General features: G+C 32.9%; 3 protein-coding genes across 7 annotated transcripts; 2 read left to right on the top strand and 1 right to left on the bottom strand.

The window, feature by feature from the left end:
• Positions 1-831: 831 nt before the first annotated feature.
• On the top strand, positions 832-13,334 carry LOC103849183 (F-box/kelch-repeat protein At3g27150). Of its 2 annotated transcripts, none has more exons than XR_004457627.1 (2): positions 832-8,209; positions 8,471-13,334. XR_004457627.1 is itself a non-coding variant. In XM_033290478.1 (2 exons), the coding sequence occupies exon 2, from the start codon at positions 4,897-4,899 to the stop codon at positions 6,196-6,198; it is 1,302 nt and encodes a 433-aa protein (XP_033146369.1). In that variant the 5' UTR covers positions 832-3,939; positions 3,972-4,896; the 3' UTR covers positions 6,199-13,334. The 2 variants fall into 2 exon arrangements, 1 of the variants encoding a protein (XP_033146369.1); XM_033290478.1 differs by having other exon boundaries at positions 832-3,939; positions 3,972-13,334.
• Positions 13,335-15,677: 2,343 nt separating this feature from the next.
• Positions 15,678-17,865, top strand: LOC103849184. Of its 4 annotated transcripts, none has more exons than XM_009125994.3 (4): positions 15,678-16,040; positions 16,263-16,890; positions 16,977-17,041; positions 17,520-17,865. In XM_009125994.3, exons 2-4 carry the CDS (start codon positions 16,284-16,286, stop codon positions 17,748-17,750), a joined length of 903 nt encoding a protein of 300 aa, XP_009124242.1. In that variant the 5' UTR covers positions 15,678-16,040; positions 16,263-16,283; the 3' UTR covers positions 17,751-17,865. The 4 variants fall into 4 exon arrangements, with proteins under 4 accessions (XP_009124242.1, XP_009124243.1, XP_009124241.1 ...); XM_009125995.3 differs by having other exon boundaries at positions 15,679-16,040; positions 16,244-16,890; XM_009125993.3 differs by having other exon boundaries at positions 15,690-16,040; positions 16,266-16,890.
• A 115-nt stretch (positions 17,866-17,980) lies between these two features.
• On the bottom strand, positions 17,981-24,992 carry LOC103849185 (dual specificity protein kinase YAK1 homolog). The gene is made up of 18 exons (XM_009125996.3): positions 24,368-24,992; positions 23,495-23,694; positions 23,217-23,370; positions 23,017-23,126; positions 22,829-22,898; positions 22,655-22,737; positions 22,489-22,567; positions 22,363-22,403; positions 21,927-22,049; positions 21,508-21,658; positions 21,193-21,307; positions 21,017-21,099; positions 20,840-20,914; positions 20,485-20,559; positions 19,693-20,396; positions 19,103-19,255; positions 18,381-18,673; positions 17,981-18,306 (listed from the first exon to the last, which is right to left on the bottom strand). The coding sequence occupies exons 1-18, from the start codon at positions 24,494-24,496 to the stop codon at positions 18,224-18,226; spliced, it is 2,721 nt and encodes a 906-aa protein (XP_009124244.2). The 5' UTR covers positions 24,497-24,992; the 3' UTR covers positions 17,981-18,223.
• Between the last annotated feature and the right edge of the window lie 2,778 nt (positions 24,993-27,770).

Here is a 27,770-nt window from a genome sequence, read left to right as displayed (position 1 = left end):
TTTTGTTATTTTGTTTTCTCCTGAGATTTAGAAAATATTAAAATTTAAAATTATTAAAGAGATATTTACTTAGGTTAAGATCCACGCCTTATGCAGAATAAATATTTTATATTTATTCCCTTTTTATGGTTTTGAATATTATAAAATAATAAAATAATAATCATATATTAAATAACTAAGAAATCAGTTACTATTATGTAATAAATTTGCGTGCGCATATAAATCAAACGACCGCTCTTGTTTATTCGCAATCATTTTAGGGTACATAAATCAAAACAATCAATTTTATCTATCGTATGCGATATATAATTAAATTTAAATGATACTAACATAGATATATAGTATATTTTTAATATGAATATTTATTAAAAAGGGTTTCTACTCATATTATTTATGATTATTTGCTTATTTTTGTAACAAAATTTTATACCAACGATTTTTTTATGTTAAATGTTTAGTGGCTTCAATAATTTATAATCATTTAAAAAACATTGAAGATTTCAAAATTAAAATATTAACTTTTCAATATATTTTCAACGTAGATATAAAAATATTAGTATGTATTTTAATATTATATAGTTTAAATTAAACTATATGAAATATATATATATATATATATTTATATAAACACCTATTAAAATAAAATTATTTATTCATATGATTTTATAATCATCGTATCATATTATAAAAAAAATTAAATATTGATAACAAAAGTATATGTGAGACTTTTAACAATTTTAGTAATTTATATTCGTTTTGAAAAATTTAAAATACAACATATACAAAAAAAATCTAAAATTTTATTATATGATTAATGTAACTCTGTAATTTATTTTAATAATGAATAATTAAACAAAATGATAGAATACAGATTGTTAGCAAATATTTATTATTTAAAATCATTAATCCCTTATATACTAAAATAGAAGTCACATAACAAATCAAATACTGACACATGGCATTTATTTACAAAATTAATTTAAGTTTGATTTTTAAAAATTCTGATTCTGATTTTTTTGAAACTGGAAATGCTTAATCCTTAATTTTTTTCACATTATCACCACTATGTTAACTTTGAAACTGTTTTATATTTTATTTATTTTACTCTCCTTATCTTCTTTGCTTCATTCTCCTTATGGTGAGTTCTTCGTCTGATCAAAAATATAATCGATACAAGTTAGGTATTTATAATGATGTAAATTAGGTGTTTATAAATTTGTTTTTTCTAAACCTTATAGGCTTGACTATTTGGCAAATCTGTTTTTTTTTAAGCAGAGTATCTAATATTATCTTACAAAATTTATATTATATAAAAGTTGTCTATTTTTCATACATGCATGTAGGATTGTAGGGGTGTCAAAATAGGTAAACCAACCCAAACCAAACCATATCCAAATGGTTTTAAGCTTATATGGGTTATGGTTTTAACCAATCCATTTGTCAAATAGATTGGGTAAATCCATAACTCATTTAAGTTAATGATTTAATGGTTTTAATGGTTAACTCATGAAAAATAATTTTATAGCTTAAATGATTACTAAGTAAAAATATTACTTTGGGGCTGAAAACAAAAGGAATACTTAGACTTTTGATAAATACAATTATATGGTTTTGGTGTTAAAAACAATTTTATTATTTTAGCAGAGAAGATAATTTTGTGATTTTAGTGCGAAAACTATTTTTAACATTTTTGCGGGAAAACAAGATTTTCTGTTTTAGTAGAAATACAATTTTATGGTTCTGGCAAGAAAACACAGTATTACGGTTTTGGCCGGAAAATACAATATTGCGGTTTTGGTGAAAAAAGATGATTTTGCGGTTTTGGCGAGAATAATCAATTTTGCGGTTTTGGTGGGAAAACTCAATTTTACGGTTTTGCCAAGAAAACATAGTATTAAGGTTTTGGCCGGGAAATACAATATTGCAGTTTTGGCGGGAAAACATGATTTTGCGCTTTTGGCGGAAAAAACCAATTTTGAGATTTTGGTAGAAAATTTCAATTTTGCGGTTTTGGCGAGAAAACTCAATTTTACGGTTTTGGCGGGAAAACTCAATTTTACGATTTTGGCAGTAAATTCAATTTTACGGTTTTTACGAGAAAACACGATTTTGCAGTTTTGGCGGAAAAACTCAATGTTACGATTTTGGTGGAAAAACTCAATTTTGCGGTTTTGGCGGGAAACTCGATTTTATGGTTTTGGCGGAAAACTCAATAATACGGTTTTGGCGGAAAAACTCAAGTTCACGGTTTTGGCAGTAATTTCAATTTTACGGTTTTCACGAGAAAACACGATTTTGCAGTTTTGGCGGGAAAACTCAATTTTTCGATTTTGGGAAAAAAAAAACTCAATCTTGCGGTTTTGGCGGGAAACTTGATTTTATGGTTTTGGCGGAAAACTCAATTTCACGATTTTGGTGGGAAAACTCGACTTTGCCGTTTTGGCGGGAAATTTTTATTTTACGGCTTTGGCGGGAAATTTTTATTTTACGGCTTTGGCGGGAAATTATGTCATATGTTCAGTTAAAATCACTATATGGTTTCAGTTGATTTTCCAAAATTTTAGGTTTGTAAAAGTTATAACACATTAAAATCGTATCTTAATTTATTTTTTTAGTTCGGATAACTAGAGTTTTTAAGGTCATTTGGCTTTTAACCATAAACTATGGTTGTATCTACTTTTATTTAAAAAATCCCTATTTTATTTTATATGGTTACATAATGGATTTTCTATAACAATTTACTAAAACAGAGAATAAACTAATTTAGTTTTGGTAATTTTAACATATCATTTTATCGTATTTTCTGTGAACCCAATATTTATTATTTACACAGAGGTGTGGAAAAATAGAGTAATAATGGAGTTGTAAATAGTTAGAAATAAAAGAGCAACATTTATGTGGAAGCACCCTAGCCTATTGGTTAAGGTTTAAAGGCTTCTACACCCATGTCTGGGGTTCGAATCCCAGACTATGCAATTTCTTGCAGATTATAGGATGCAAGGATTTCGGAGGTTCCAGAGTACTGTAAGCAGAGCCGTTCGTTGTGGTCGCCTGTTGCGGTGAGAGCCTGTCCATCGAGGATGTCGTACATGCAGAACCGTCCGTGGTTTCAAGTGTTTCGGGGAGAGCTTCATCGTGGAATCATTATTCGTGAAGTTGTTCATCAATATCGCATATGTTGCAGGTAGTTGATAATCATATGTAATAGATTTAGATATTATATGATGATGTAATGTGTTACCCAAAGTTTTAAAAAAAGAGCAACATTTATAAATATGTGCTTATTTATCTACAAATAATAATAAGAATAAGGTTGTTATTTCTTAATATGATTACATGTCAGTTCGATATTAGCGGCTTGATCTCTGTAACTATTTATTAGATCATCCCAATTTCAAAACTCTTTATTGTTTATCCAAGATCAATGATTTGAATTCGCAATATTTTATTTCCTTAAATCCGATTTAAAGAATTCTCTGAAGATATAGGAGCATCAATTTTTTTTTCTCAAAAGTGAACATTGTAAGCTACTTTAAAGGTATCGGAGAAACAATAAAAATTCGTTGCATTGTAACATAAAATCATTTCTTTATATTCTCAGAGTAACCAAATACAGTTTGGTTCGGATCAGGTTAATCATAGGGTATTAAATTAATACTCGACTTTCAATTTATAAATTTAATGTGTTATATACACAAATAGACTTTGATCAAAGAAAATACAAACTGGACTTTCATTATAGATGGAAAGTAATCTTCTATTTTAAAATGAAACTATTTTATTTCGCAAGTATCAACTTTGTTATTTATTATTCTTTAATAATGCATACATTTAAAAAAAATTGCAATGAAATAAAATAATTAATTTAATTGAAAGCCAAAAAGTATTCAAAACATTTCTTTGAAAACCTAATAAATATTCTCAAACAATTAACAAAAAGTTAGTCAAAACTGCAAACAATTAACAAAAAGTTAGTCAAAACTGCAAACAATCACTAATTAGTAGTCTTATCGTGTATGGTAAAGATTTAAATAAACTCATAAAAGTTTAGTCAAAATTTCCAGATAATTTATTACTTGTATTTGTGGTAGAAGGTTGAATAAGGATATTGTATTAATATGGTAAGAAAATTAAACAGACCATTATAATATGGTAGAGCTAAAAATCAAAACACATATGCTATATATATATGAGTAACTTAGTCAAGATTTCTTATGCATCTTTTCAACTAACTAAATATAACTGAGATTCAAGAGAGCATTCAATAAAGAATTTCTATCAGTTTTTAAGGTACACATGCAAATTTTATGATAAATCTAATCACTACTGATATTATTACATATCAGATTTTTATATTGCAGCACTATCACAGAATATATTAATCTTTGTCATAATATGCTTAGTTTTGAAATTATATTGATTTACTTATAAGAAATAATACATATTCCCAATTTGATATTTTGAAATTTCTTTAAATAGAAAAATTATAATCGTAAAAGGCCGGTAATTATATGTTTTAGAACAATGCTTGTTCATTTCCGTCGTGTTGTATAAATTTAAATTACATTTTTCTAGTGACTTACATTATTGTATAGACTAAGGAAATATTTTTTTCTTAATCTCTTGAAATATTAAATTTTCAAAACAATAAATTATATAGAAGCATTAATTAATTATTTGCTTGCCATTTTTGAGTTTATATTACTTAATGCAATTTTTGAGTCTCTTTGATTTCCCAGTTCATATAACAGAATCTCATTATTGTTTCTTTAAATAAAATTTGGGAGTTCAAATACTTAAAATTGTTTGTAATTATATGTAGTAAAAAAAATTCTGTTAGATTCTTGGAATTGAATGTTTTTATTCATAGTATTATTTTGAAATTTACAGGAATTGATGTCAAAAGAGATGGCAAAAATAAATCGAGATGTGCTATTGCTAAGAGAAGATCAGGCTCCTAAAGTTGGAGCAAGCTTGAGCCAATCTGAACCAAGGAAGATGTCAATGGTTGGCATTAAACCTCACATACCTGACTTGAATGTGAAACCTTGTTCTGATTCCGACGAGGAAGAAAAAGGAGAAATTGCAAAAGAATTTCAGAATCTTGCAGGTTTAAAAACTCATGATGCCTGTTACGTTGATCATAAGCTTTTGTACGAGCTTGAGGTCGAGATCATTGCTCGTCTACCATGCTTTGAATACTGGAAACTGCAGTTTCTTAACAAGAAATTCTTGCAGTTATTAAAGAGCTGTGAAATTTTCAGGGTGAGACAAGAAAAAGGACTTGTGAAACCCTATGTGATTTTGCATTCAGGGGCTGTATCTAATTGGGAAATGTTTGATAAGGATTTTAAAACCTTTCGGAGACTTCCTAAAGTTCCTTCTTCTGACTATTGCTTTTTCCACAGCGATAAGGAAACAGTTAGTGTGGGTACTCAACTAATTGTCATAGGGAGAGAAATAGATGGAATTGTGGTGTTTCGCTATGAGCTAGAGAATCATAAGTGGTTCAAAGGTCCTTCAATGATCACACCAAGGACCATGTACGGTTCTGCGAGCCATGGTAAAACCGTATTTTTTGCAGGAGGCATTAAAATGGATGAAAATGGGAACCCTGTTGTTGTGCAAACTGTAGAAAAGTATAATGCTGATACAAAAAGGTGGACTATGATCAATGGAATGCATAAAGCAAGGAAGTTCAGCTCAGGATGTTTCTTGCGTGGAAAATTTTACGTCCTCGGTGGCCGAGATGATAATGATAAGCACCTCACTTGTGGAGAAAGTTATGATGAGACGACCAATTCGTGGGAGTTGATACCTGACATGCTAAAAGACATGACAGTTATTGCGCATTCCCAATCTCCGCCCCTTATTGCTGTGGTTGATGACAATCTATACATGTTAGAAACATCTTTGAACGAGCTTCGGGTATATGATATAAAAACAAATATTTGGAAGAAACTTGGTGTTGTCCCTGTGGGCGCAAACGCTGCTTTCGGTTGGGGGATTGCGTTTAAATCGATGGGAGACAGACTTCTAGTGATTGGAACTTCTCACTATTGGCATAGTAAGACAGTAGTTCACTCATGCCGTCCTTCTCCAGACGTGGAAGAGCAGCACTGGGAAGAAATAAAACATTGGTGTGTTGGTGCTGAGCTCCCACAGTTTATTCATAACTGTTGTGTGATGTTTGCTTAAAGTTTTCTCCAAGGAAAACTTGAAAACTTATTTGTTTTTGCATTTGTGCTTAAAGTTGTTGCATTTGGTTTTTAGTTGTTTGGTTTGTGTTTTTCTGATTTTTTTTGTTTTTCATTTGGGATAAAAATGTTGTTGTTTTTTGTTTGTTTTAAGTGCTTATGTTTGTGAAAAAATACATATGTTGTCTATGTAATGGTTATTTATTTATTTTGGTTTTTTTTCCCTCTTCAGCCAAAAATGTCAGTGACAAAATGGGTAAACCAACCCAAACCAAACCATATCCAAATGGTTTTAAGCTTATATGGGTTATGGTTTTAACCAATCCATAACTCATTTAAGTTAATGATTTAATAATTTTAATGGTTAAGCCATGAACAATAGTTATATAGCTTAAACGGTTAATAAGTAACAATATTACTTTGGGGCTGAAAACAATAAGAATACTTAGACTTTTGATAAATACAATTATATGGTTTTGGTGTAAAAAACCATTTTATAATTTTAGCAAAAAAGATAATTTTGTGATTTTAGTGAGAAAACTACTTTTAAAGTTTTTGCGGGAAAACAAGATTTTCTGTTTTAGTGGAAATACAATTTTATGATTTTGGCGAGAAAAAACAGTATTACGGTTTTGGCCAAAAAATACAATATTGCGGTTTTGGTGGTAAAACACGATTTTGCGGTTTTGGCAAGAAAATTTAATTTTGTGGGTTTTGGTTGGTAAACTCAATTTTACGGTTTTGGCAAGAAAACATAAGTATTACGGTTTTGGCCAGAAAAATACAATATTGCAGTTTGGCGGGAAAACTCAATTTTACGTTTTGGCGAGAAAACTCAATTTTTACGATTTTGGCAGTAAATTCAATTTAACGGTTTTTACGAGCAAACACGATTTTGCAGTTTTGGCGGAAAAACTCAATTTTACGGTTTTGGCGGGAAATTCGATTTTATGGTTTTGGCGGAACACTCAATATTACAGTTTTGGCGGAAAAACTTGAGTTCACGGTTTTGGCAGTAATTTCAATTTTACGGGTTTCACGGGAAAACACAATTTTGTAGTTTTCACGGGAAAACTCAATTTTTCAATTTCGGCGGAAAAATTCAATCTTGCGGTTTTGGCAGGAAACTCGATTTTATAGTTTTAGCGGAGATCTCAATTTTATGATTTTGACGGGAAAACTCGATTTCACGATTTTGCCGGGAAAACACGACTTTGTCGTTTTGGCGGGAAATTTTGATTTTACGGCTTTGGCGGGAAAACTTGATTTTACGGTTTTGGCAGAAAAAACACGACTTTGCGGTTTTGGCGAAAAACATGATTTTGTCGTTCCTGTGGGAAAATGAAATTTAGCGTTTTGATGAAAAAAAATCCAATTTAGAGTTTTGGGGGAAAACTTGATTTTATGATTTGGTAAAATTTATGATTAAATTTGGCTTATTAAAAAATCAAGATAAAATAGTTTTATATATATGAAAAGTTGGGTGTTAACAAATATATATATATATAGAGAAATTCTTCTAAATAGACCATTTTCAAGTTTTGGTTACAAAAATAGATCACAAGGAAGAAAATAACCAAAATGTTACATTTAAGAGTTATTTTCACATATAGACACAATATGACTTTTTATTACACTGCAGGGCACAAAGTGCTACTGAGGTAGTTTTCAGTGGTTGAAGACAAATTTAACCTTCAAAAAGTGAAACCAAGGATGGGCAATTATGTAATTAGACGTGGGCTTTCTAGTTGGACTGGTTAGAGTTTTTTGAAATTTGAAAACAATTGGTTTGGTGGTGGTGGTGGTGGACGTGAATCTCATATGAGATTGGGTTTTTTTTTTCTTTACTCGTGAAAGTAATTGTTTTGTTTATTTACTCTTTTTATTTATTTCCAGTAAAAGTAAGAACAAAGAACTCAGAAACCGACGAACGGAGAAGCCAACAAACAAGATTTCCGGACGGAGAAGACCTGTCGTCTCAAAGCGGAGAGTTTCAAAGGGCGAGGCTAAAGGTTGGATACTTTCCTTCCTCTCAGTTTCATTGATTTGGATTTCAAATTAGAGATTAGAGTTTCGATTTCTGGGTTTCGATTTTTTTAGTTTGGTAAAAGCCTCGACGTGAGGTGTTAGGGTTTCGATTTGGGGGTACAGTTCTAGATTTATGCAAAACTCCCATTGGGGTTTTGATTTGTAGATTAGGATTTCGATTTAGGGGTGCGGTTCTAGATTTCCAAGTTCTCGAAAAAAAATTATGGTTTTTGTTTGTTTTACAGAGATGTCGCAAACTGAAGAGGTGAATGGAGGAAAAGGTCAAAGCTTGTTGCTAGTTTTGGTGTTTTGACAAAACTATGGTCGGATGTACACCAACATGTGTGTACATATGAACAACCAGGATTTTGTACATGTGTACACGCATGTATAGATACATAATAAGTAATGTAGATATGAATGTTCTTGTTGATAGGTTGACATGTATATGTTGTGTTTGTTGGTGTAGGAGTCAGTACATATGAACACTATCAATCTATTCCATTGCAAAATATGAATATAAGTAATGTAAACCTTCCAACATATAGCAATACCAATATATATTGAGAACCATTTAAAATATTATTATAAACTCAATCATATATATTTCATTGATGGAGTGGATGAAAATTGTTTAAACCAACCATCTGAAAGAGTGTGTACATATGGACAATAGAGAGAGTGTGTACATATGGACATTAGAGATCGAGAACTCGTGGATTGCAATATAACCATAAATGTGTATTTTTATGACTTTAAAATTTTGATTGGTTTATGTTAGATAGTTGTATGTAGTATCACTAGATGTATTTTGTGCTGGATGAATGGACTGGATCTTTGTGAAAAAAATACTCATGTGTACACATGCGAACAATATCCACGTGTATACATTAGGAACTTAGCTGTACATATGTACAACTAATGACCTAGTTACATGTTTGTATGGTTTGTAGTGGATGTGTGTATTGAATTCGTTTTGGTTTGCCGTGTTTCAATGGTTGCGAGTGGCCTGGTCTCGCGCGGTGGCGGAGTAGAAGGTGGGACTTGGGGGGAGTTGTTGGAACGGGCAGGGGGTGTACGCGTGGACGCCGAGGAGTGTACACGTGGATTAGTCGACTTATGTACACTGTTGGGGGTGGAAGTAGGTTGTCCATGTGGATTATGGATTCTTTGTACTCCGGCTGAAGAAGTTGTTGGTTGTCCATGTGGATACGTCGCCAGTTCTTTTGAGTTCGGAGGCCAGTAGCTCAAAGAGGCTTGTGGGCGTGCTTGGTTGTTAGGAAAGAACTCCGTCAAAATATTGTTCTGCAGTTCTACCAAGGTCATGGAGGGGCTAAGCGACACGATCCTCAACATTTGTTGTTTGTCGATGGAGAAGTTTCAGTTACCGTCGTCTGCGGTTTTCCATTCTCCGGCAATTATCATACAGTGGTCAGCCATGGTGGTCACCTGCGAACAACAAAACATTCTTTAATTAGTACGAGTCAACGTTAATTAAAAAGACAATTATCTTGTTAATTATGTTACAAACCACAGCTTATTAATGTCCTGATTTCGCAGTAGATTATCTTGTTAATTTGCAGGTTAATGAGGATTGAAAGAGATGACTTTACTTAGAGAAGAGGATGAGGGAAGTTGGGGAACAATGGAAAATGATCTAGACCGTCGATTCCAAAAGATTGATCTAACGGTTTAGAAGGTAAGCAGAGGAGGTGTCTTTTCTAGATCTAAGAGATTAAATCGCAGACGTTGAAAATAAAGTAAAATCAAGGGATAGGGATAAATCCCGCCAGAAACAAAAAGGAGAAGAAACTGGGTGCTTGATCTGTAACGAAATGGGAGAATTATTAGTTAGGAAAGTTATTAGAGTTAGGCCAAGTTGTTAGGTAAAGTGTGTAGGTAGAACAAAGTGTCCTAGAGTGTGAATAAAAGAGGAAAAGTGTCCTAGAATGTAAATCTTTCTTCATTTAATAGGTAAAAGGACCCACCCTAATACCCTAGATATAAAAAAAATTAAAAAAACTAAAAAATATTTTTTTTATAGTTTTAGATTTTATGTTTTCAAATTCCAACTTTTTTATAAAAAAAAAATTTTGAAATTTTTTTTTATTTTTTTTTCAAATTTTCTTTTTGTAATTCAAAAATAATTTTTGAAACTATTTTTAAAAAAGATTATTTTCACATTTTTAATATTTATTTTTTATTTTATAAAATTTTAAATCTTAATCTCAAATCTCCACCCCTTAACTCTAAACTCTAAGGTTTGGATTAGTTAACCCTAGAGCTATAAGTATATGTTTACTTTTTTAATGAAACATTTTAGTCATTTTGATCTATAGAGTCTATATTTGTGACAGCAACTTTTTTAGTGTTATCCTAGAGTATTTCCCATATATATATATATATATGTGAATAATTGGGTTAGATTTAGTTTATTAAATTGAGTTATATATATATATGAAAAAAAAATCTGGTGTAGTAAAATTGGTTTAGAAATTTGGTTTGTTTTTTTGTTTATATATTTGATTTGAGTTTTTGTTTGTTATAAATTGTTATTGGTTAGTTATAGATAACTCATTATGCATTACAATCCAAACCATTTTAACCCAATCCGTTAAATTCATTAACCCATTTAATCCATTAATCCATTTGTACTCAATTATTCTATCCATTAAGATCCATGGTTTGGATTGGTTTGGGTTGATCCATTAACTTTTACCCATTTTGACATCCATACATGCATCTTTAATGTCATGGTTTTATTATATTAATTCTAAGTAAATTTTATTTGAAGTAAACTTAGTTACAAAAAATACATAATGTATGATTATGATATTTTTATGTGTTATCTAGCTCTAGAAAAATGTGTCTAAATAAGTTCGATTGTGATAGAAAAAACTATAATGAGGCTCAACAACTATAATGATGCAAATTAGGTATTTAGGCAAATCTGTTTTTTTTTTAAGCAGAGTATCTTACATTATCTTACAAAATTTCTATTATATAAAAGTTGTCTATTTTACATACATGTTTAATGTCATGGTTTTATTATATTAATACTAAGTAAATTTTATTTGAAGTAAACTTAGCTACAAAAAAATATAGATTTACAGCTACTCTTGGATGTTCCGCAAAATCCTTGGTATGAGACCAAAAGCTCTACCCTTTTTGAAAATCTCTGTGAGAAATGGTGATTCCACTTTCTTTTGGTGGGATCCTTGGACACCATTTGGGCCTCTATTCACCTACCTGGCTTCAGATGGTCCTTCACTGTTGGGCATTCCCGTTGATACTACTATTGCTGATCTACAGACAACCTCGGGCTGGCTCTTACCAAATCAAGATCAGATAAACAACTGCTCTTATTCTCGTACATCTCCTCCCTTCAGCTTCATGAGGGGTCAGATGGAGCATGTTGGTCAATTGAAGACGTACCTAGTAAATCCTTTAAATCCAAGATTGTCTTCAACGCCATACGGACTCAACGTCAAAGGAAGGCTTGGGCACCGCTCATCTGGCATAATGCTGTGATTCCTAGACATAATAAAACAGCATGGCTATTCACCCTTAACAGGAATCCAACTTTCGACCGCATTGCTTCCTGGAGCTCTGACGTGGAAACTGTCTGTTTGTTGTGTGGAAATAGCAATGAAAGCAGGGATCACCTTTTTTCACATGCTCTGTCTCCTCTGTTGTATGGAACTCTATCATGTCTAGATTCGGCATAGCAGACTGGCCTTCATCTTGGTCAGAGGTCTTACTATGGCTGCCTCATGCTCCTAGTAATAACACACAAAAGACGGTTTTTCTTCAAGGCTGGCAAGCATATATCTATGAGCTTTGGAGAGAAAGAAATAGGCGTCTTCATGATGGCCTTACATGGCCTGCTGCTAGGGTGGTAAAGCTCATCCTTTCTTCTTTGCGGGATAAATGCTCGGCAATGGAGGCTCAAGGTCTCCCGAGAGGTCCCTTGTTAGCTTCCTTTTGGTTTGACCCACCATAATGCCTTTTCTCATTCTTGAATTCTGGTTGTATATCTGGCCTTCATCTTGGTCGGAGGTCTTACTATGGCTGCCTCATGCTCCTAGTAATAACACACAAAAGACGATTTTTCTTCAAGGCTGGCAAGCATATATCTATGAGCTTTGGAAAGAGAAAAATAGGTGTCTTCATGATGGCCTTACATGGCCTGCTGCTAGGGTGGTAAAGCTCATCCTTTCTTCTTTGCGGGATAAATGATCGGCGATGGAGGCTCAAGGTCTCCTGAGAGGTCCCTTGTTGGCTTCCTTTTGGTTTGACCCACCATAATGCCTTTTCTCATTCTTGAATTCTAGTTGTATATCTGTTCTAAAGCTTGCTTCTATTCTTTGTTAATATTAATGAAAATCCTTTAACAAAAAAAAAAGAATGTATCAGTTATGACATTTTTAGGTGTTATCTAACTCTAGAAAAATGTGTCTAAATAAGTTCAATTGTGATAAAAAAAAACAAAACTGTTGCACTTTGATTTTTAAAATATATAATTTAAATGCATGCAAAAATTTTACTCGTGCTTAGCACGGGATTATATACTAGTTGCTATATATATCTTAATCACATTTGAAAAATTTATAGGTTTTATTTAAGAAAAGAATATATAATAGTTTCATTTTGATAAATGAATGGTCCATGACATACTATATAATATAACATTCTCTAGCAATTTAATTTTGGATTAACAAAGTTTTCGATTGATTCTCAATCCGCCACATAAGCAAAATTAGCATTTTAATTACATGACAATTAAGCATAACATTTTTTTTATTTAGTACAAACTATATGTTATAACTTTTTAAATGATTTTATATTAATATATAAGAAATTAGATTTGTTTTAAGAAAAGACAATTTAGTATGGATCTATTTTAATTAGTTAAAACTTAAAACAATCAACGTAAAAGATAGCAACAAGAGAGAAAGTTTTAGGATTCAAACATTTTGAGCGAGGATACAACGTATATAAATAACATTATTTATGTTGTTTTGTTAAATCTATTTAAATAAGTAGAATTTATAGGACGAAACATGATGATGACAAAAAAAAAAAATATAGGACGAAACATGATTAAAATTTTTTTAAAAAAATTTTAATATGTGAATCCTCATCAGGAAAACTTGTTGATATTTCATCTATGTCTAGGTTTCGTCGTTTTATCCCAAATTGAAATCTCGACCTTAACACAAATCGAAAAAAGTCGAAATTGTATCCAATTATAAAAATATCCGAACGGAATTTAAGAATTTAGTATTTTCGGATTCGGGTACAACCCAAACCGAAATCAGAAATAGGATCCGAAAATATATAAAATTAGTTAAATATGTTAATGTTCATATATATTAAGTTAATTTAGATACTTTAGAGTATTTTAAAAAATATTGTAGTTTTATGTGTTATTTTGAAAACTTTTAGTTTGTTTAGGTAGGTTAACAAGTTTTTATTAAATTTTCGGATAATTTATTTATTTTGAATATTTTTGTTATTTTCAAAAAAAAATTAAAAGATATTTATGAACGATTTCAGACATTGGTTATAATCTGATCTGAACCGGAAACTCAATCAAAGCGACCTGTAAACTAATATGACCCAAATCCCTTAGACTATATTTGCGAAGTGATTTTGCCACACGTCCTTTATACAATCAATTTCACAAAACAAATATGACATGGCTAATGAAATTGATGACATGTCTTATAGCTTAATATTATATGGACAATTGTATTTAATGTTAATTTATATTTTTGGTAAACTTTTAAAATATGGTAATAACTCATATATTACATTTAATGTCAATTTATATTTTGGAATTTTTTTTAGAATATGGAAATAATTCATAAATCATCATTAAAATAAATATATTCAAATATGGCATTATATATTTCGAAATATAATTTAATTATATATTTTTAAATTATACAATTTTATTACTAAAATTTTCAAAAATGTATACATTTTTTTAGAAAACTATAAAAATTTAATCGTAAAAAAATTATTTTCTTATATATCTACAAATTTTATAAATATTGTTTAATTGTATTTTTTGGTAATTATGAAAATTTTACAAATTTATTTAATATATTTAATTAAAATAAATAGATAGAAAATTTTATCAAATATTATAATTTCAAATATATACATGCATATTCTTAAATATAATTTTTATGTTTAATTAAATCAAATTTATATTAAAATATTGATACGAAAAAAAATTTACAATATTAATAAAATATTATTTTAAAATATAATTTAAATTTATCTGTTAAAAAATATTTAAAATTTTTTTATTGCACATAGTGCAGGAAAACACCTAGTAAGACTTATAAGCGTATATAGTACGGAACATTTAAAATCTAAATTAACCAAATCGAACCGAATCCGGCAAGATTCCCAGGCGTATCTACGTCAATAAAATTTGATATACGATTTCACCAATAGTTATAAAAATATACTAGATTTTGACCCGCGCTTAAGAAGCGCGGATATTTTTTTGGTGACCGTAAACTCAAATATTAAATGAATTTATGTTTATTATTAGATATCTAAAATATTTAAAACTGTTTTATTATTATTATTTCTGTCGAGTACAATGTTTCATTGAGTTTTCATATCCAAATCAGACTTGTGGTCGAATCGTAAGATCTAGTAACTCATATATTGTGGAATAGAATATAATAAAATGAATATAGTAAAAGTATTTGAAAATCAAAAAGACCGTTATTAACCCACTGAGAAAAAATATAATTTGTTTTTTTGTTTTATAAATTTTTGATATATTAATATATATTTGACTTGTATAAGAAATTTCTTTTAACAAATATTGTTAAGTTTATTTATAAATATATTAATTATCAATCTACCAAAATAGTGAAGCAAGTATTATTTTTTTTTCCTTTTTTAATTTTCTATCAAACTATTATCAATTTTTTCAAAAAAAAAAATCAGTTTGTGACAGATATTTTATTATTAGAAATCCATACAATTTAAATAATGTTACATTTATATGTATTTATGTATAAAATGGTTCATAATTTGGGATTTTGTAAGAAAATGGTCTAAAATTAATTTGATTAATTTTTTTTTCTGTAACAAAAGTTAATTGGATTTATATTTTTCTTTTCTGAATGGGTTGTATCAGTTAAATTATTTTTTTTTAAGTTAAACACCCAAAGCCCAATTAATAATATTTATTTTGCTGATAACAAAGTGAGATTAAACAGGGATAACATATAATATATATAAGGAATACCAAAAAATAAAAAAAAGTAAAGGTCCAAACAACCTTTATAAATAGATTTATCAAGAATGCTTCCCTTTTAATAGAATAGATAGTTTTAGATTTTAAAAAGTTGCGTTTTTATTTACATGACAGTATAATCAGCATACGGCAATGTTTTGAACATGATTTTACAATTTTCTAAAAAAAAACTGTATTTGTAAAGTTCAGAAGAAAGAAAAAGCAAAAAATTGATATGAAAGATATTCATAAAATAATATTAACAATTAAAAATTAGTAAATTATACTTTTTGAGAAAAAAGGATGTGTATTTACTCCAAGTTGGAGAAGGCGACCATTGACTTCAAAATCTGAGGAACAGCCACGTTAGGGAACGAAATCAACAATTGCCATGCAACCTTGTGTGGTGCTGTCCCAATCACAACACGTGTCACTCTGCTGCTCCTGCCGCCTTTAGTTAGAGAGGTTTTCGCAGCTCTATGAAGCTTAGCTGAATCTGCGTGACAATTTAATTTTGCTTTTCCTCGGTCATATCGCCTAATCAGGTTTGAGTCTTTTGTTTTCTTTCTTGAAAATATGATATTTGGGTTCATAAATAAACAAAATTTTTAGTTAAGTGTGTTTATTAGTCAAACCATCACTAGTTTTATCTCATACTATACAGATGAATAACGTACAAGGGTGGTTGGTGACTTTTTTTGTTAAGTTTTTTTTTCCTAGCTAGAACCATATTTTGTTCCAATGGCAGTGAATGTTACTAATTTCAGCAGTGTTGGGAAGCAAGAATAATGGGTTGGCTTTGGAGGAAAAGGGTAAGTTTGGGTAAGAAGGAGGTTCTCGCAGCAGTTCTTGTCATGTTTTTCGCACCATTCCTTGTTCCTCCACTCATTGTTGCCTCCACAATCGCCTTGATCGCATCCCTTCCCTATTGTTTTCTCTTGGCGAGCTATGTTTGTACTGAAAAGCTTATGAGAAAACTGCTTCCTGCTACTGCTTTTGGTGGAAGAGGTGATAAAATGGTGCTACCCCACGACAAGGTTGGTCACGGTGATCTATATGATGATGGCATGGCACGAGTGGCTATGAGTGATCCGTGTTGTGTGAAGGCTGAGAAAGGGGGGACTGCTGCAATTTGTTTCAAGGAAGATGGCAATGATCACATAACACCCTTGAGAGTGACTAACATTATGCTTGATGTGTATCAATCCCCTGAGGATATCAGAAAAGAGTCAAAGAGCTTGTTAGAGAGTATTAGAGACGATGAGAGTAGTGCTAATCAATCCCTTGGTAGAGGAATCTCTGAGAAAGCTTTCGGAGAGGGAGAGGACAACAAAGATTCGAGAAGAGTTGAAGATCTATCAAGAAAGAAGAAAGTGTATGGAACTAGAATTGAAGGTGGTTTTATAATTAAGTGCAGGTTGCAGATTTTAATAATATATGAAATTAGCTTATGAATCTTCAAGCTGTTCTTTTATTTGCAGGGGCACTTGAATCTACTAGAAAAGAAGCATCTAGAGGGAAGGATATGGAAAAATCTTCAAATGAGGTTAATTAGGATGTTTTTCATTCATCATATGACTTAATTACTAAATGACATCATATCTTTCATGAAGGTAAACTGAACGGAATAGCTTATAGCTTCTTGAAATCACTTTTTTTCTGTGGATCCATATGTTATTCACTTTGATTTGCCTCTCTCATTCAAAAGAATAACTCAAAGAGCCGTTCAACTTAACTGTGTCATTCATAGTCAAGAAGTTCTGCCCAAGCATGAACCATGTATGCAATGTCTGAAAATCAATATACCATGTTGTAGGCGAACTTCTTTAAGAAGCTTGTGAAGATCTCTTAGAGCTTCTTCCTTGCAACAGTGTCTGTGAAGCATTCTTTCTCGATAGATAGTAGCATGTTAGTTGTGATTGTGTATTGTTGGATACCCAAGTCATTCTGAAAGAGCTTTTTCTTGTTTGAAAAGGAAACCGTACAAGTATTGTTTACTGATAATATAGGTTTTTGGGATGTAGATGAAGGTGTTGTATAACGAGGAGCAGATATGGGCAAAGATGGAGGCACTAAGGAAGATAGTAGGATACAGTGTTGCTAGGAGCACGACATATTCTGAAGAATTGAAGGCGCTCTATATGTTTATGGGTGTGGAACTGCCGACATTGATGATGTTGGAGAAGGAGAATCAAGATATTGCACATGTTAGTGAGAGACTTTGCGTTCTACTGTCTGTTATTGGAATAAAATGAGAGTATTTTTGTAAGCTTCAAGACTCTGCTTTTGGACTGCTCTCAGTCATCGTTTCTTCCGTGTTTAATAACAGTTGAGAGATGTTTTCATTAATGTGTTAGACAAATTAAGAGATACTACCACTTGTATACAACAGAACTTGGAGAGAAATGCAGATAAATCAAGATGAACAAGAGAGAGACTGATTTAAACTATCAACGTCTTTTCCAGAAAAAAAAGATCCGTTCAATATCAAATACGAAATTCCTATTAATAGACCAACAATATCAGTAACATTTTTTTGTTTTTTGTTTTTAAGGTTTATTTGTGCAACAGGCACAATGAATGAGCATCTTCTTATCAAAAGCCCACAAGCCATGAACTAGTATTTGTTTCTTCTTTGTCTCAGTACAAACTTTGTACCCAAACTTCCAACAAGAAGATTTGCACACCAAGAGAAAGAACAAAATAAATGAGAGTTGAGAGCGCGAAATTAGGCAATACTTCCATAATCCATCCTTCCATGAGACGTCGAAGGAACATTCGGGACATGATGGTTGTTAGTCCTACGTCCTCCTGCAAGACAAGACCAATCAAAGGCTGTATGATAAGAGAACGTTCTAGAGAAAGTTAAGAGTAAAATTAAGTACCCCAAGGGACACCATTGGTATATGAGCTACTTCTGGGTGAGCGTTGACCCCCATAATTACTGTTGGACGGAGGAAGCTGCGCATTGATGTGATTCCGATCCATCGGCCTTCCAGCATTTGGTCTCCCATGATAGACCCGTTGAGGCTGCTGCCCTAAGCGACTTGGAGAATTCTGGGAGACATGAGGAGTGAATTGTGATCCTGGCATAAGTTGGCCAAATCTGGCACGCGGATCATTACTTGGAGGGCTGCCATTCTCTACTTGCGAGAACGCTTGATTGACACCATATCTCCTGAAGTAGATTCAAAGTTACAAGCAATCAGATCCATCAAGAGTGAAACGAAAAAAGAGCATTAAATGATTTGCATGAGTATAAAAGTCAATTTTCCCTATCAGAGCAAGTTCAAGTGATGCCTCATGTGCAGTGTGTCTACCTTTACTATTAGAATATAGCACCGTCCTATCAAGATGCTTAATGTGCACAAAGATATAATCATACAATCAAGTATAGGAGTTTCTGCGTTTCTAATATAGCTCTGAAACTCAAAGCTACTACATCGTTTGTCCTGGTAAGTTAATACTTATGGAAGATGTAAGATTCACCAAAGTTAGTGGTGGGGGTATATGTTCGCGCATTCTCATAGAGCTTCAACCAAAAAATAAAAATAAAAACAAAAAAAAGTTGCAATATACACTCCGCAGGATGTCTTTTAGGTTATACCTTTGGGTTGCCAGATTTGATGATGAGGCTGGGGCATTACTGTTGAACCTTCTGGAGCTGGAGGCATCTGCTGAACCAAGTTGCATACTTCTGCTGAATGCATTAGCAATGACACTCTCATCTGCGCTATCTTCTTGTAGAAGCAATTCATCACTGTACATATAACAAAATTGTGCATATTAGAACTTCCATTCAAAGGACTGTACGTAAACATGTATCTTATGTGACTGTAAATAGCAAAATGAAAAGAGGTTAATATCATGTTAGCTGTAATAACATCAGGTAACAAAGCATGATTGCCCATTCAAATGGACACTATAACCTGACTGGTTCTAGATAACACTCCACTTATCGATTTTGATGCCCATAAGTTTTTCTAAGTTTAAAACTCAACTACTAGTTAACAGTGGTGAGACATCAAGGGCTGTGACATGCATATTCCAATACTGTTCAAACTAAGGCAATACAGAAGCATAACATCACTCATATTCTGTATAAGTCCGGCACATATACACAACATACATTCACAGAGAAAAAACCTTGACACATTCTATATAACTTGTAAAGTAGAGAATACGTTGTTTACTTGCCTGTAATTTGGGTCCCAGTCTCCTGGATCAGGCACTGATAAGGTATTATCCGGATTTTCAAGATGTGGTCCAGTACTGGAAGGGTTATACGTATTGGACCGGAGGGATGAGCTGGAAATGTTATGTGTGGAGTACCCCTCACTTTGATTAAAATTATCGATCGCATGCCCTTGCGCTTGTGATAAGGAAAAATCCTGAGATTGAGAACCTCCAGAATATCCAACGCCCTTTCTTCGGTTGAACTGACTGAATGCAGCCATTTTTCCTAAGGGAGACCCGTGACAACTGTTTCTTACTGGAGATGTCGGACCATGGTGTCCAGGAGAGCCAGCAAAAAATTGATTGTTTGTATTCGGTGGAGTAAACTGTGACGGACTAGTGCCAAGGGGTAGAGGAGCAAAATTTCCAGCGGATGGACTTGTACCAAGGCCATGTCCATGTGGGTACTGCATAACCCTACGTCTGGCATCAGGACTAGTTCCAAGCATTGGGACACCACCTTGGTTTTGCATGTATAGGCCAGTATGATTCACAGGAGAATAATAGGCAAACATATTGCCGTTCTCTCCATAGCTATTTCCCTGAAAAGTGCCATCATTGTAGCTACCATAGCTTCCGATACTCCCATAACTATTTGCATGTGAATAAGGAAACATCTGAAAATGGGGACTATTTTGCATGGGCATTCTGGTTATCCCTGATACCTATCAGAGAAATAAACAACTTTAAAAAGGAGGTCCACTAAATACTTGAAGGTGTTACAAATACTCTACAAGAGACAAGGAGTCATACATGAGGAGAAAGACCAGCGGCAAACCAGTGCCCTCCACCTGGATGGTGGTCCACTTTGATATTTTGAGCAACATGCTATAAGGAAAATGGAAAGATAACAAAACAAATTTAGTGAAAATAGGGAATTTTTTCACGTCCCTCCACAAGAAAGAATCTCAATTTTCTTCAGCCATTTTTCTGCAATATCTTCGAAAAGAAGACTAAAATATCGGAAAATTTTGCTAGAAGAAAAAGTATCTTCAATCCATCTCGTGATTGTTTGGTTTAGGAAATGATGAAATAAAACTAATCATTGGTATGACAATAAGGCCACACAAGAAGTTTGAGACCTGGAAAGGAATTTCATCTGACTTACCACATGAGGTGTTTCTGGAGGAGGGTTGTATGGGCACGTAAAAGGTTCCCCAGTGATAAAAGGGTGCTTAGCAGCCTAAAGAAATGAAAAGTAGATGTGTGTCCATTATGAGTAGCAAGATAATATGAAGCCTTTAAAACTAGATATACAGATAACGTTAGCCAGGAAGTTCAATACCTGAAAAGGTGACCAACGTTTTGTTGGATCAAATTCAACAAGTCCTCTCAGAAAGTCAATAAGAGCTAACCGGATCTGAGTTTCTGTGATAGTTCATGAAAAAAAAAAGTCACCATGGAAGATAGTCCAGTGATTATCCCTGGAAACTTAAGCACATTAGAGGATCCTGACTTTACCTTTGGCTACATCGTCTTCAGGCAAGTTTATCTTGTAAGGATAGCCTTTAACAATTTCTTCAAGGTTCTTATGGCGGAAGTACTCTTTCCCAATTTCTGGCTTTTTCTTTTCTCTCTGAATTAAAAGTAAAGAACGGCACGAGTTATCCAGAGAACAAAATTACCAAAGTCAAAACTAATGACTATTTAGAATAAAATTAATTTCCTCAGGTAACAGTCTAAGCCTTCCTTTGTTTATTGATATAATTACTTGTCCCGAGTTTTCAATACTCATTTTTATACCACTGTCACAGATGTAAAACAATAATTACTTACAGCTTCAAATTCTTCTTCCGTCAGTGCCATATAAGCACTTTTGAGGCCACCATAAGTTCCACCATTCCCCAAATTGTGGACACTCCCAACACATTTAAAGAATTTATTCGTATGTTCTGCTTCCTTGAGCACATAATCAGGTGGTTGCTTCCTGAGAACATTTTTGACATAATATCGAATCACAACATAAAAAAGGCCACTGCCAGAATAAGAAAAGTTCCTCGTTCCTAGATATCTTGACACTATAAAAGGACTCCATAGTTGCACAAACGTTGAGAAGCTAAAACAAGGACTGCTGAATACAAAGGGAAATGAAAGAATGACGGTAAGCACCAAGGGTGCAGACACCCAAAAATCCCCTGAATACTACATATATAGACTGATTGCTCATTTATCAATTTCATAATAAAAGATCATACCCCAGTATTTCAATCATACGCTTCAAGATATCAAATTCTGAAGCTCCTGGAAACAGTGGCAATCCAAGAAACAGCTCAGCCACAATGCAGCCAAAAGACCACATGTCGATAGCTGTAGTGTATCTATAGAGTGGTTAAGCCTCAACATAGAGACTCAAAATATTTTAAGATATCATGTACTATAGGAAGCATAAAGCAAAGAACTTTTGTTTGCAGTCAAATTAATGCGGGATAAGAAAGTAACAAATGGCTGGAACTATAGCAACTTAGTTACCGCAAGTGTGTTAAATAGATCAATAAGAGTCGCAGACCAAACAAGATTAATGTGGAATACATGCTAAAAAAGCAAATCTCAAAGACAGTGAGACAGTGCAGTACCAACGACTATGAGAAAATATTCTAACTTAGTTTATTATATTTAAACTAAAAAGGATACCGGTACCCAAGTAAAACTTCCGGCGATCTGTAGTAACGACTCTGTAGAAAAATGAATTAGGCAACTTAATTCAATTGCTTGGTTTGACAAAATAGAATAGAAAGATAAATAGGAAACAAGAAGAACCTGAATATATGAGTAAATAGTCTTAACTTCCATGCACGCTGATCCAAAGTCGATTATCTTAATTTCAGTTGGCTTCACACTGATGCAATTGAAAAAAAAAACTATTCAACTTAACTAAAGTTATTGATTTCAGTTGTGTGAATAGGGTTGATGCTAGAAAGTAGACCTGGTACACAGAAGGATATTCTCTGGCTTCAGATCACAATGGATTATGCCAGCATCTTTCAAAAGAGCCAAACCAAGTAAGATCTAGAGGACACCATAGAAAACGGTTGATTTAGTAAATTCGGACGTTAAGACAAACAAAATGGAGAAAACACATATCTAGAAATCTAAATACCTGCTTAGAAAAGAGCTGGACTATGCTTAACGAGAGGCCTCTAAATTGATTTATCTTTATGAGCTCATACCTGAACCAGAAATTACCAAGGGCATGGGAATTATTATCAACAGTTCGAACAGAAGAAAAAAATACGCGGACAAACGTATAGTACGAAAAGAAAAGAATACTTCAGTTATACAACTTACAGATTCATGTCGAGAAGTTCAAAGCATATGCATAAATGACGTTGATGTAAGAAGTAGTCGTATATGCGAACAATATGGTGCTTGTCCTCTGGATCATACTTCTTGTTTAGCTACACACTCAAGCAAAAAGTATGAGACAGACCTCAAACAATTTTGAATACTAAGACAAAGGATCATTCAAGTACAGAAGAATCACATACCGTTGTCAAAATAGACACTTCAACCAGCGCCTGCTGATAGTATGCAGGCTTGTTTTTTATTACTTTCACAGCAACAAAGCTGTTTGTCTCAGGAACCCAGCATTTAGCAACCTGACCAAAAGTCCCATGGCCAAGAAGATCTTTGACAATGTACCTAAGAAGTTAGACCAGGAGTGAAAGCTTAATCAAAAAGGCATACTTTGTGAATAGAAAGTAGTTCAAATTTTATGCCGTATCAGTGAAAATGAAAACTGAGTATAAATAAGGCAATGACAAACCTATGCCGTGAATCTGAACTGCAGAAATCATCATTTACAGCCAGAATTAGGTCGGAGTTGACATTATCAAAGCCATCATTGAGCACACCAACCGATGGAGTAGTCAAGTACCGCTTGGGATTCAACTCTCCTCTATATTTGAACTGTGGATTGCATGTTTTGTATGTCTCAACCAAGCCCCTAGTGAGTCTCTCCACTACCTGCAAACAGAAAAATATATCCAAGCTAAAATTTGAGCACTGGAAAGTATTGCAACAGTGAAAAAAAATCTCCGCTGTTACTATCTGAACGAGATATACATTTCTAAAGGGTTGATAAGGTAAAGTCATGGCAAGAAGACAATAACATATAGAAGTAATCATCCACTACATCTACGATTAATGCACACTCGTTTGTTACAGTGACAAACACCGGGTAAAGATGTATCCAGTCACTCAACTAGGACCTTGGTAAACCGCACAATAACACAATGGGTAACATTTTGCATCGTTTTCAGGAATGAGCTCTATCCCTAAAGACATGGAAGGGCAGATACATTACTAATGACATGTTTGATGAACTATGATCCTTTATCTAAAGTACTATGGTAAATGGTTTGAGCTCTAATTTGGGTACAGTTAAGAAGTAAAAACATCTTCTAAGGCGAATACCTACTAGGCTATCTGTAAGCGAGAGAACATGCTAGGCTATTGGTAAAGACTGTAAGGCATTCCTGAACCTAGAGCTAGTTCTGGCAGCTTTACAAACAACAAACAACCCTTGCCTTTTCTTTATGCGTTCTCACTATACCAAATCTAAAAAAGTTGTTATCTTAGCAGAATGGGAAAATCAAATCCAATTACACAACAAACACAAAGAAAGGGGACTACTCACCGCCTTCTTCTTCACAGCAGCACGCAATGTCTGAGGGAAATAACGCTTGAAAACAAGCTGAATTGGCTGCCACGGTGTTGATGCACCTCTAGAGCCCATCTCACGAGCTCCACCACCAATGTCATCCATGATCCGTACGAAACCAAAGTAGAAGCACCCGAAACCTCAATTGACCACACTAAACTTTCTCAGAGAAACCCGATTGAGTATAGTCCCATGCCCCTTTTCTTCATCAAATCAAACCCAAGTCAAACCCTAAATCGGACCATAGAACTATCGAACACAAATGTAGAGAAAGATTCCAACTTTATGTCTTCGGAGGAACGCCAAGAAAAGGGTAAGAGAGATTCCGGACAATTTCAACTATAATTCAGAGGAGAAATTGAATTGGGAGGACGAACGAATCTAACCACAATGGTACAAGATTGCGAGAAAGGAACGATAAAAAAAGAGGAGATCAAGAGAAAAGTGAAAGCTTTTGATTTTGATTTTGATTTTGATTTTGGTTTTGGTTTTGATTATTTCGTGTGAGGAAGATGAGTCGATGTGTTTCGTCTTCGAAACGACCACTCCTGATTTTTGTTCTTTCCTCTCCTTCCTTCCATCTTTGCATTTTGTGTCAAGTGTTATTTATTAATATTCCATACAATATTATTCAAATATTTTTTTCTGCGAACTAGGATTATTTTATCCTAGTAATTTTTTTTTAAACTATCATTCTTTTAATTTTTTAGAAAAAAAATTCTAAAATTTTAAATTTATTAATCAATAACCTATTCTCTTTTTTACAACAAAATATTATGTTATCGTTCAAACTAGAGGTGATAAAAGAATATTAAAGATAAACTTTAATTAAAAACATAGTACAATCCTCCTTGAAAAAATTGATGTCTTATTCACGTTTTTGGTATGTATGTGATTTCGAATTCCTAAAACCTTCTCCGAAGAGATGTCATCTCTACTAGTTTTATAGAAAAATTTGGCCATGCTTTCAGATTCTTTATCATTGTGATGACGTTTTTACTAGGTCTGGGCGTTCGGCGGATCGTTCGGTTTCGGTCCGGGTGATTTAGATTTTCGGATTTTCGGTGTTATGTTCAGAAATACCATTCAGGTTTTACTAATTATCGGATCGGGTTCGGTTCCTTCCGGGTTCGGTTCAGATCGGATGTAACCAATGTTTAAAATCTTCCAAAAATCTATTTTTTAAACCTCAAAAATTGACATTTTTTTCAAAATATATAAATTGTTTACAAATCTAATTAAAATTTAGTTAAACTAACTAAATTAACTAAAAAGTATTCAAAATAGCTGTTAAAACAAACTTAAAAAATATTTTGAATACTCTAAAATATCTAAATCATCTTAAAATATATACATCCATTAACATATTTAACTAATTTCGGATATCTTCGGATCCTAGTTTGGATTTCGGTGCGGTTCGGATTATAACCAAACACCAAAGTACTAAAACTCATAAGTCTTGTTCGGATATTTTTGTATAACAGTTCAGATTCGGTTTCGGTTTTCGAGTTCGGGTTTAGGTAGGTACTTCGGGTTGAGGTAAAAACGCCCATGCCTAGTTTTTACGGTCCATCCCAATGTATTGACATGTTTGTGTGTTGAAGCACGTTTACATAGTTGAAGTAATTGCTTCCAATTCAGAATGCTACGGAGACAAACATATTTCTTTGTTTTTCAATCCTAAGAGTTGTTCACTTCCAGAATTGTTTAGCCATACCCACTAAACTGTGAATCTGAAGTCCACAATCCATCTACCATACAAATTTGCTGCAAGATTAAGACTTGTATATTATGTGGTTAAACTGGGATTTGACCGTATGTTGGATTTTTTAAATCCACCTCAAACCATGCATTATATTCACTATGGATGTGTCTTATTAACATTAATGAATCTCTTGAGATTTTTCTAAATAGTTTGTCATTGATGCCCTTTTATAGGTACTAAATTATCTAAGAACAAAGATCTCTACCGAAATCTAGATTTTTGATTTCCCATTTTCTTCAAAATAAGAAATTCAAATTTTTATACAAACTTGTAATTGAAAACATGCTCGGACGCGATGGCATTGAGGCGAGAGCCCAAATTTGTAAAGTAGGCGGACATTCGAATATCAAACGGTTTATCTAGTTCTCCACATCTAGGGCAGTGGTTATCACATCGCATATGACGACATGTCAAATTCCTTTTGATGGCTAATTATCTAGATACCATCTGCCATATTAGATGCCATATTTTTGTGTAACATTAATTTTCCAAGCGAAAACTTGGAGCTTTGTAATAATGGGCTCTGATACCAGTACATTAGGTTTTTACCATATATTATTTTTTGTAACCCAATAACCTGATGTAACTGTATAGATCTCATTTTTTGTATAGCTCCAACTATATTTGCTATTTCTATTGGTTTGACTTATGCCTAAACTCCGAATCAACAGAAAATCTTCTAGGTGAACTAAATTTTCCAACGCTTCTTCATTCCATTCTTTTGGAGAGCCATGTATAAGTTTGCTTACTGTCATGTGTGGATGTACTACTGATGCATTAGGTTGTGCTGTCCTAGCAGGGTTTGTAGGGATCCAAGGGTTTTTCCATACTCTTTTTCAAACCGAATGAACATTTTGTCTTATCTTCATGCTGAGTAAGGGTCTGGCTGCCATTAAGCTCGTCCAAACATAAGAAGGACTCTCAATATTTTCTACGCGCAAAGGCGAGCATAATCGTTGAGACTTGTATAAGCCTTCATAGTTGTTTTATTAATAGAGCAAAATTAAATTCATGGATTAATCAATAACTAGCTATTTACCGTGAGTTAGTGTAAATAATAGAAAGAGAAAAATAATAGTAGTGAAAAGCAAGAAAAATGTTGTTTAAAGGGTTTATTTGCCAACTAGCCATATTAAAAAGACAAATTAGGTGAGTGACAATGATTTTGACATAATAAGAAAACTAACATTTACATCATATTTTATCCGGTTATACTGTTTCTCTTTGCCATTATCCTGTAGAAATGTGTTATGTATGTCCACGTAGTCTATGTAATACATGATCAAGTATGTCTAAAAATATTTCATTAGAAAGAAGAAGTCACCCACGCTACACCTTTATTAGTCACATATATATATATATACCGAATGTTCTATTCCATATAACCGAAGTAGTGTAGAACTATAACTTCACCTACAATCCGTAATACTAAACATATCCCAACCTTAAACCCTAGATACTCAACCTTGTCTCAATCACACCTCAACCCCTAAATACTAAATTCTAAATTATAATCACTAAACCCGTACCCAAATATAAATCTCAAACTCAAATATAAATTCTAACCCAAATAGAATAGAACAAAATAAATAACAAAATACATATTGGTAAAAT

This window comes from Brassica rapa, chromosome A04, assembly GCF_000309985.2.
Source record: "Brassica rapa cultivar Chiifu-401-42 chromosome A04, CAAS_Brap_v3.01, whole genome shotgun sequence".
Lineage (NCBI taxonomy): Eukaryota > Viridiplantae > Streptophyta > Magnoliopsida > Brassicales > Brassicaceae > Brassica > Brassica rapa.
Note: the sequence above shows the minus strand (reverse complement) of the source record. Positions and strands in the feature narration are given on the sequence as shown.

Coding starts and splice junctions, on each gene's coding strand:
- LOC103849183 (XM_033290478.1), top strand. CDS start 4,897: ATGTCAAAAGAGATGGCAAAAATAAATCGAGATGTGCTATTGCTAAGA.
- LOC103849184 (XM_009125994.3), top strand. CDS start 16,284: ATGGGTTGGCTTTGGAGGAAAAGGGTAAGTTTGGGTAAGAAGGAGGTT. Junction 16,891..16,976: donor GTATGGAACTAGAATTGAAG/GTGGTTTTATAA, acceptor TTTTATTTGCAG/GGGCACTTGAATCTACTAGA. Junction 17,042..17,519: donor TGGAAAAATCTTCAAATGAG/GTTAATTAGGAT, acceptor TTTGGGATGTAG/ATGAAGGTGTTGTATAACGA.
- LOC103849185 (XM_009125996.3), bottom strand. CDS start 24,496: ATGGATGACATTGGTGGTGGAGCTCGTGAGATGGGCTCTAGAGGTGCA. Junction 20,560..20,839: donor CTCCAGAAACACCTCATGTG/GTAAGTCAGATG, acceptor TTTTCCTTATAG/CATGTTGCTCAAAATATCAA. Junction 18,674..19,102: donor TCAAATCTGGCAACCCAAAG/GTATAACCTAAA, acceptor AATCTACTTCAG/GAGATATGGTGTCAATCAAG.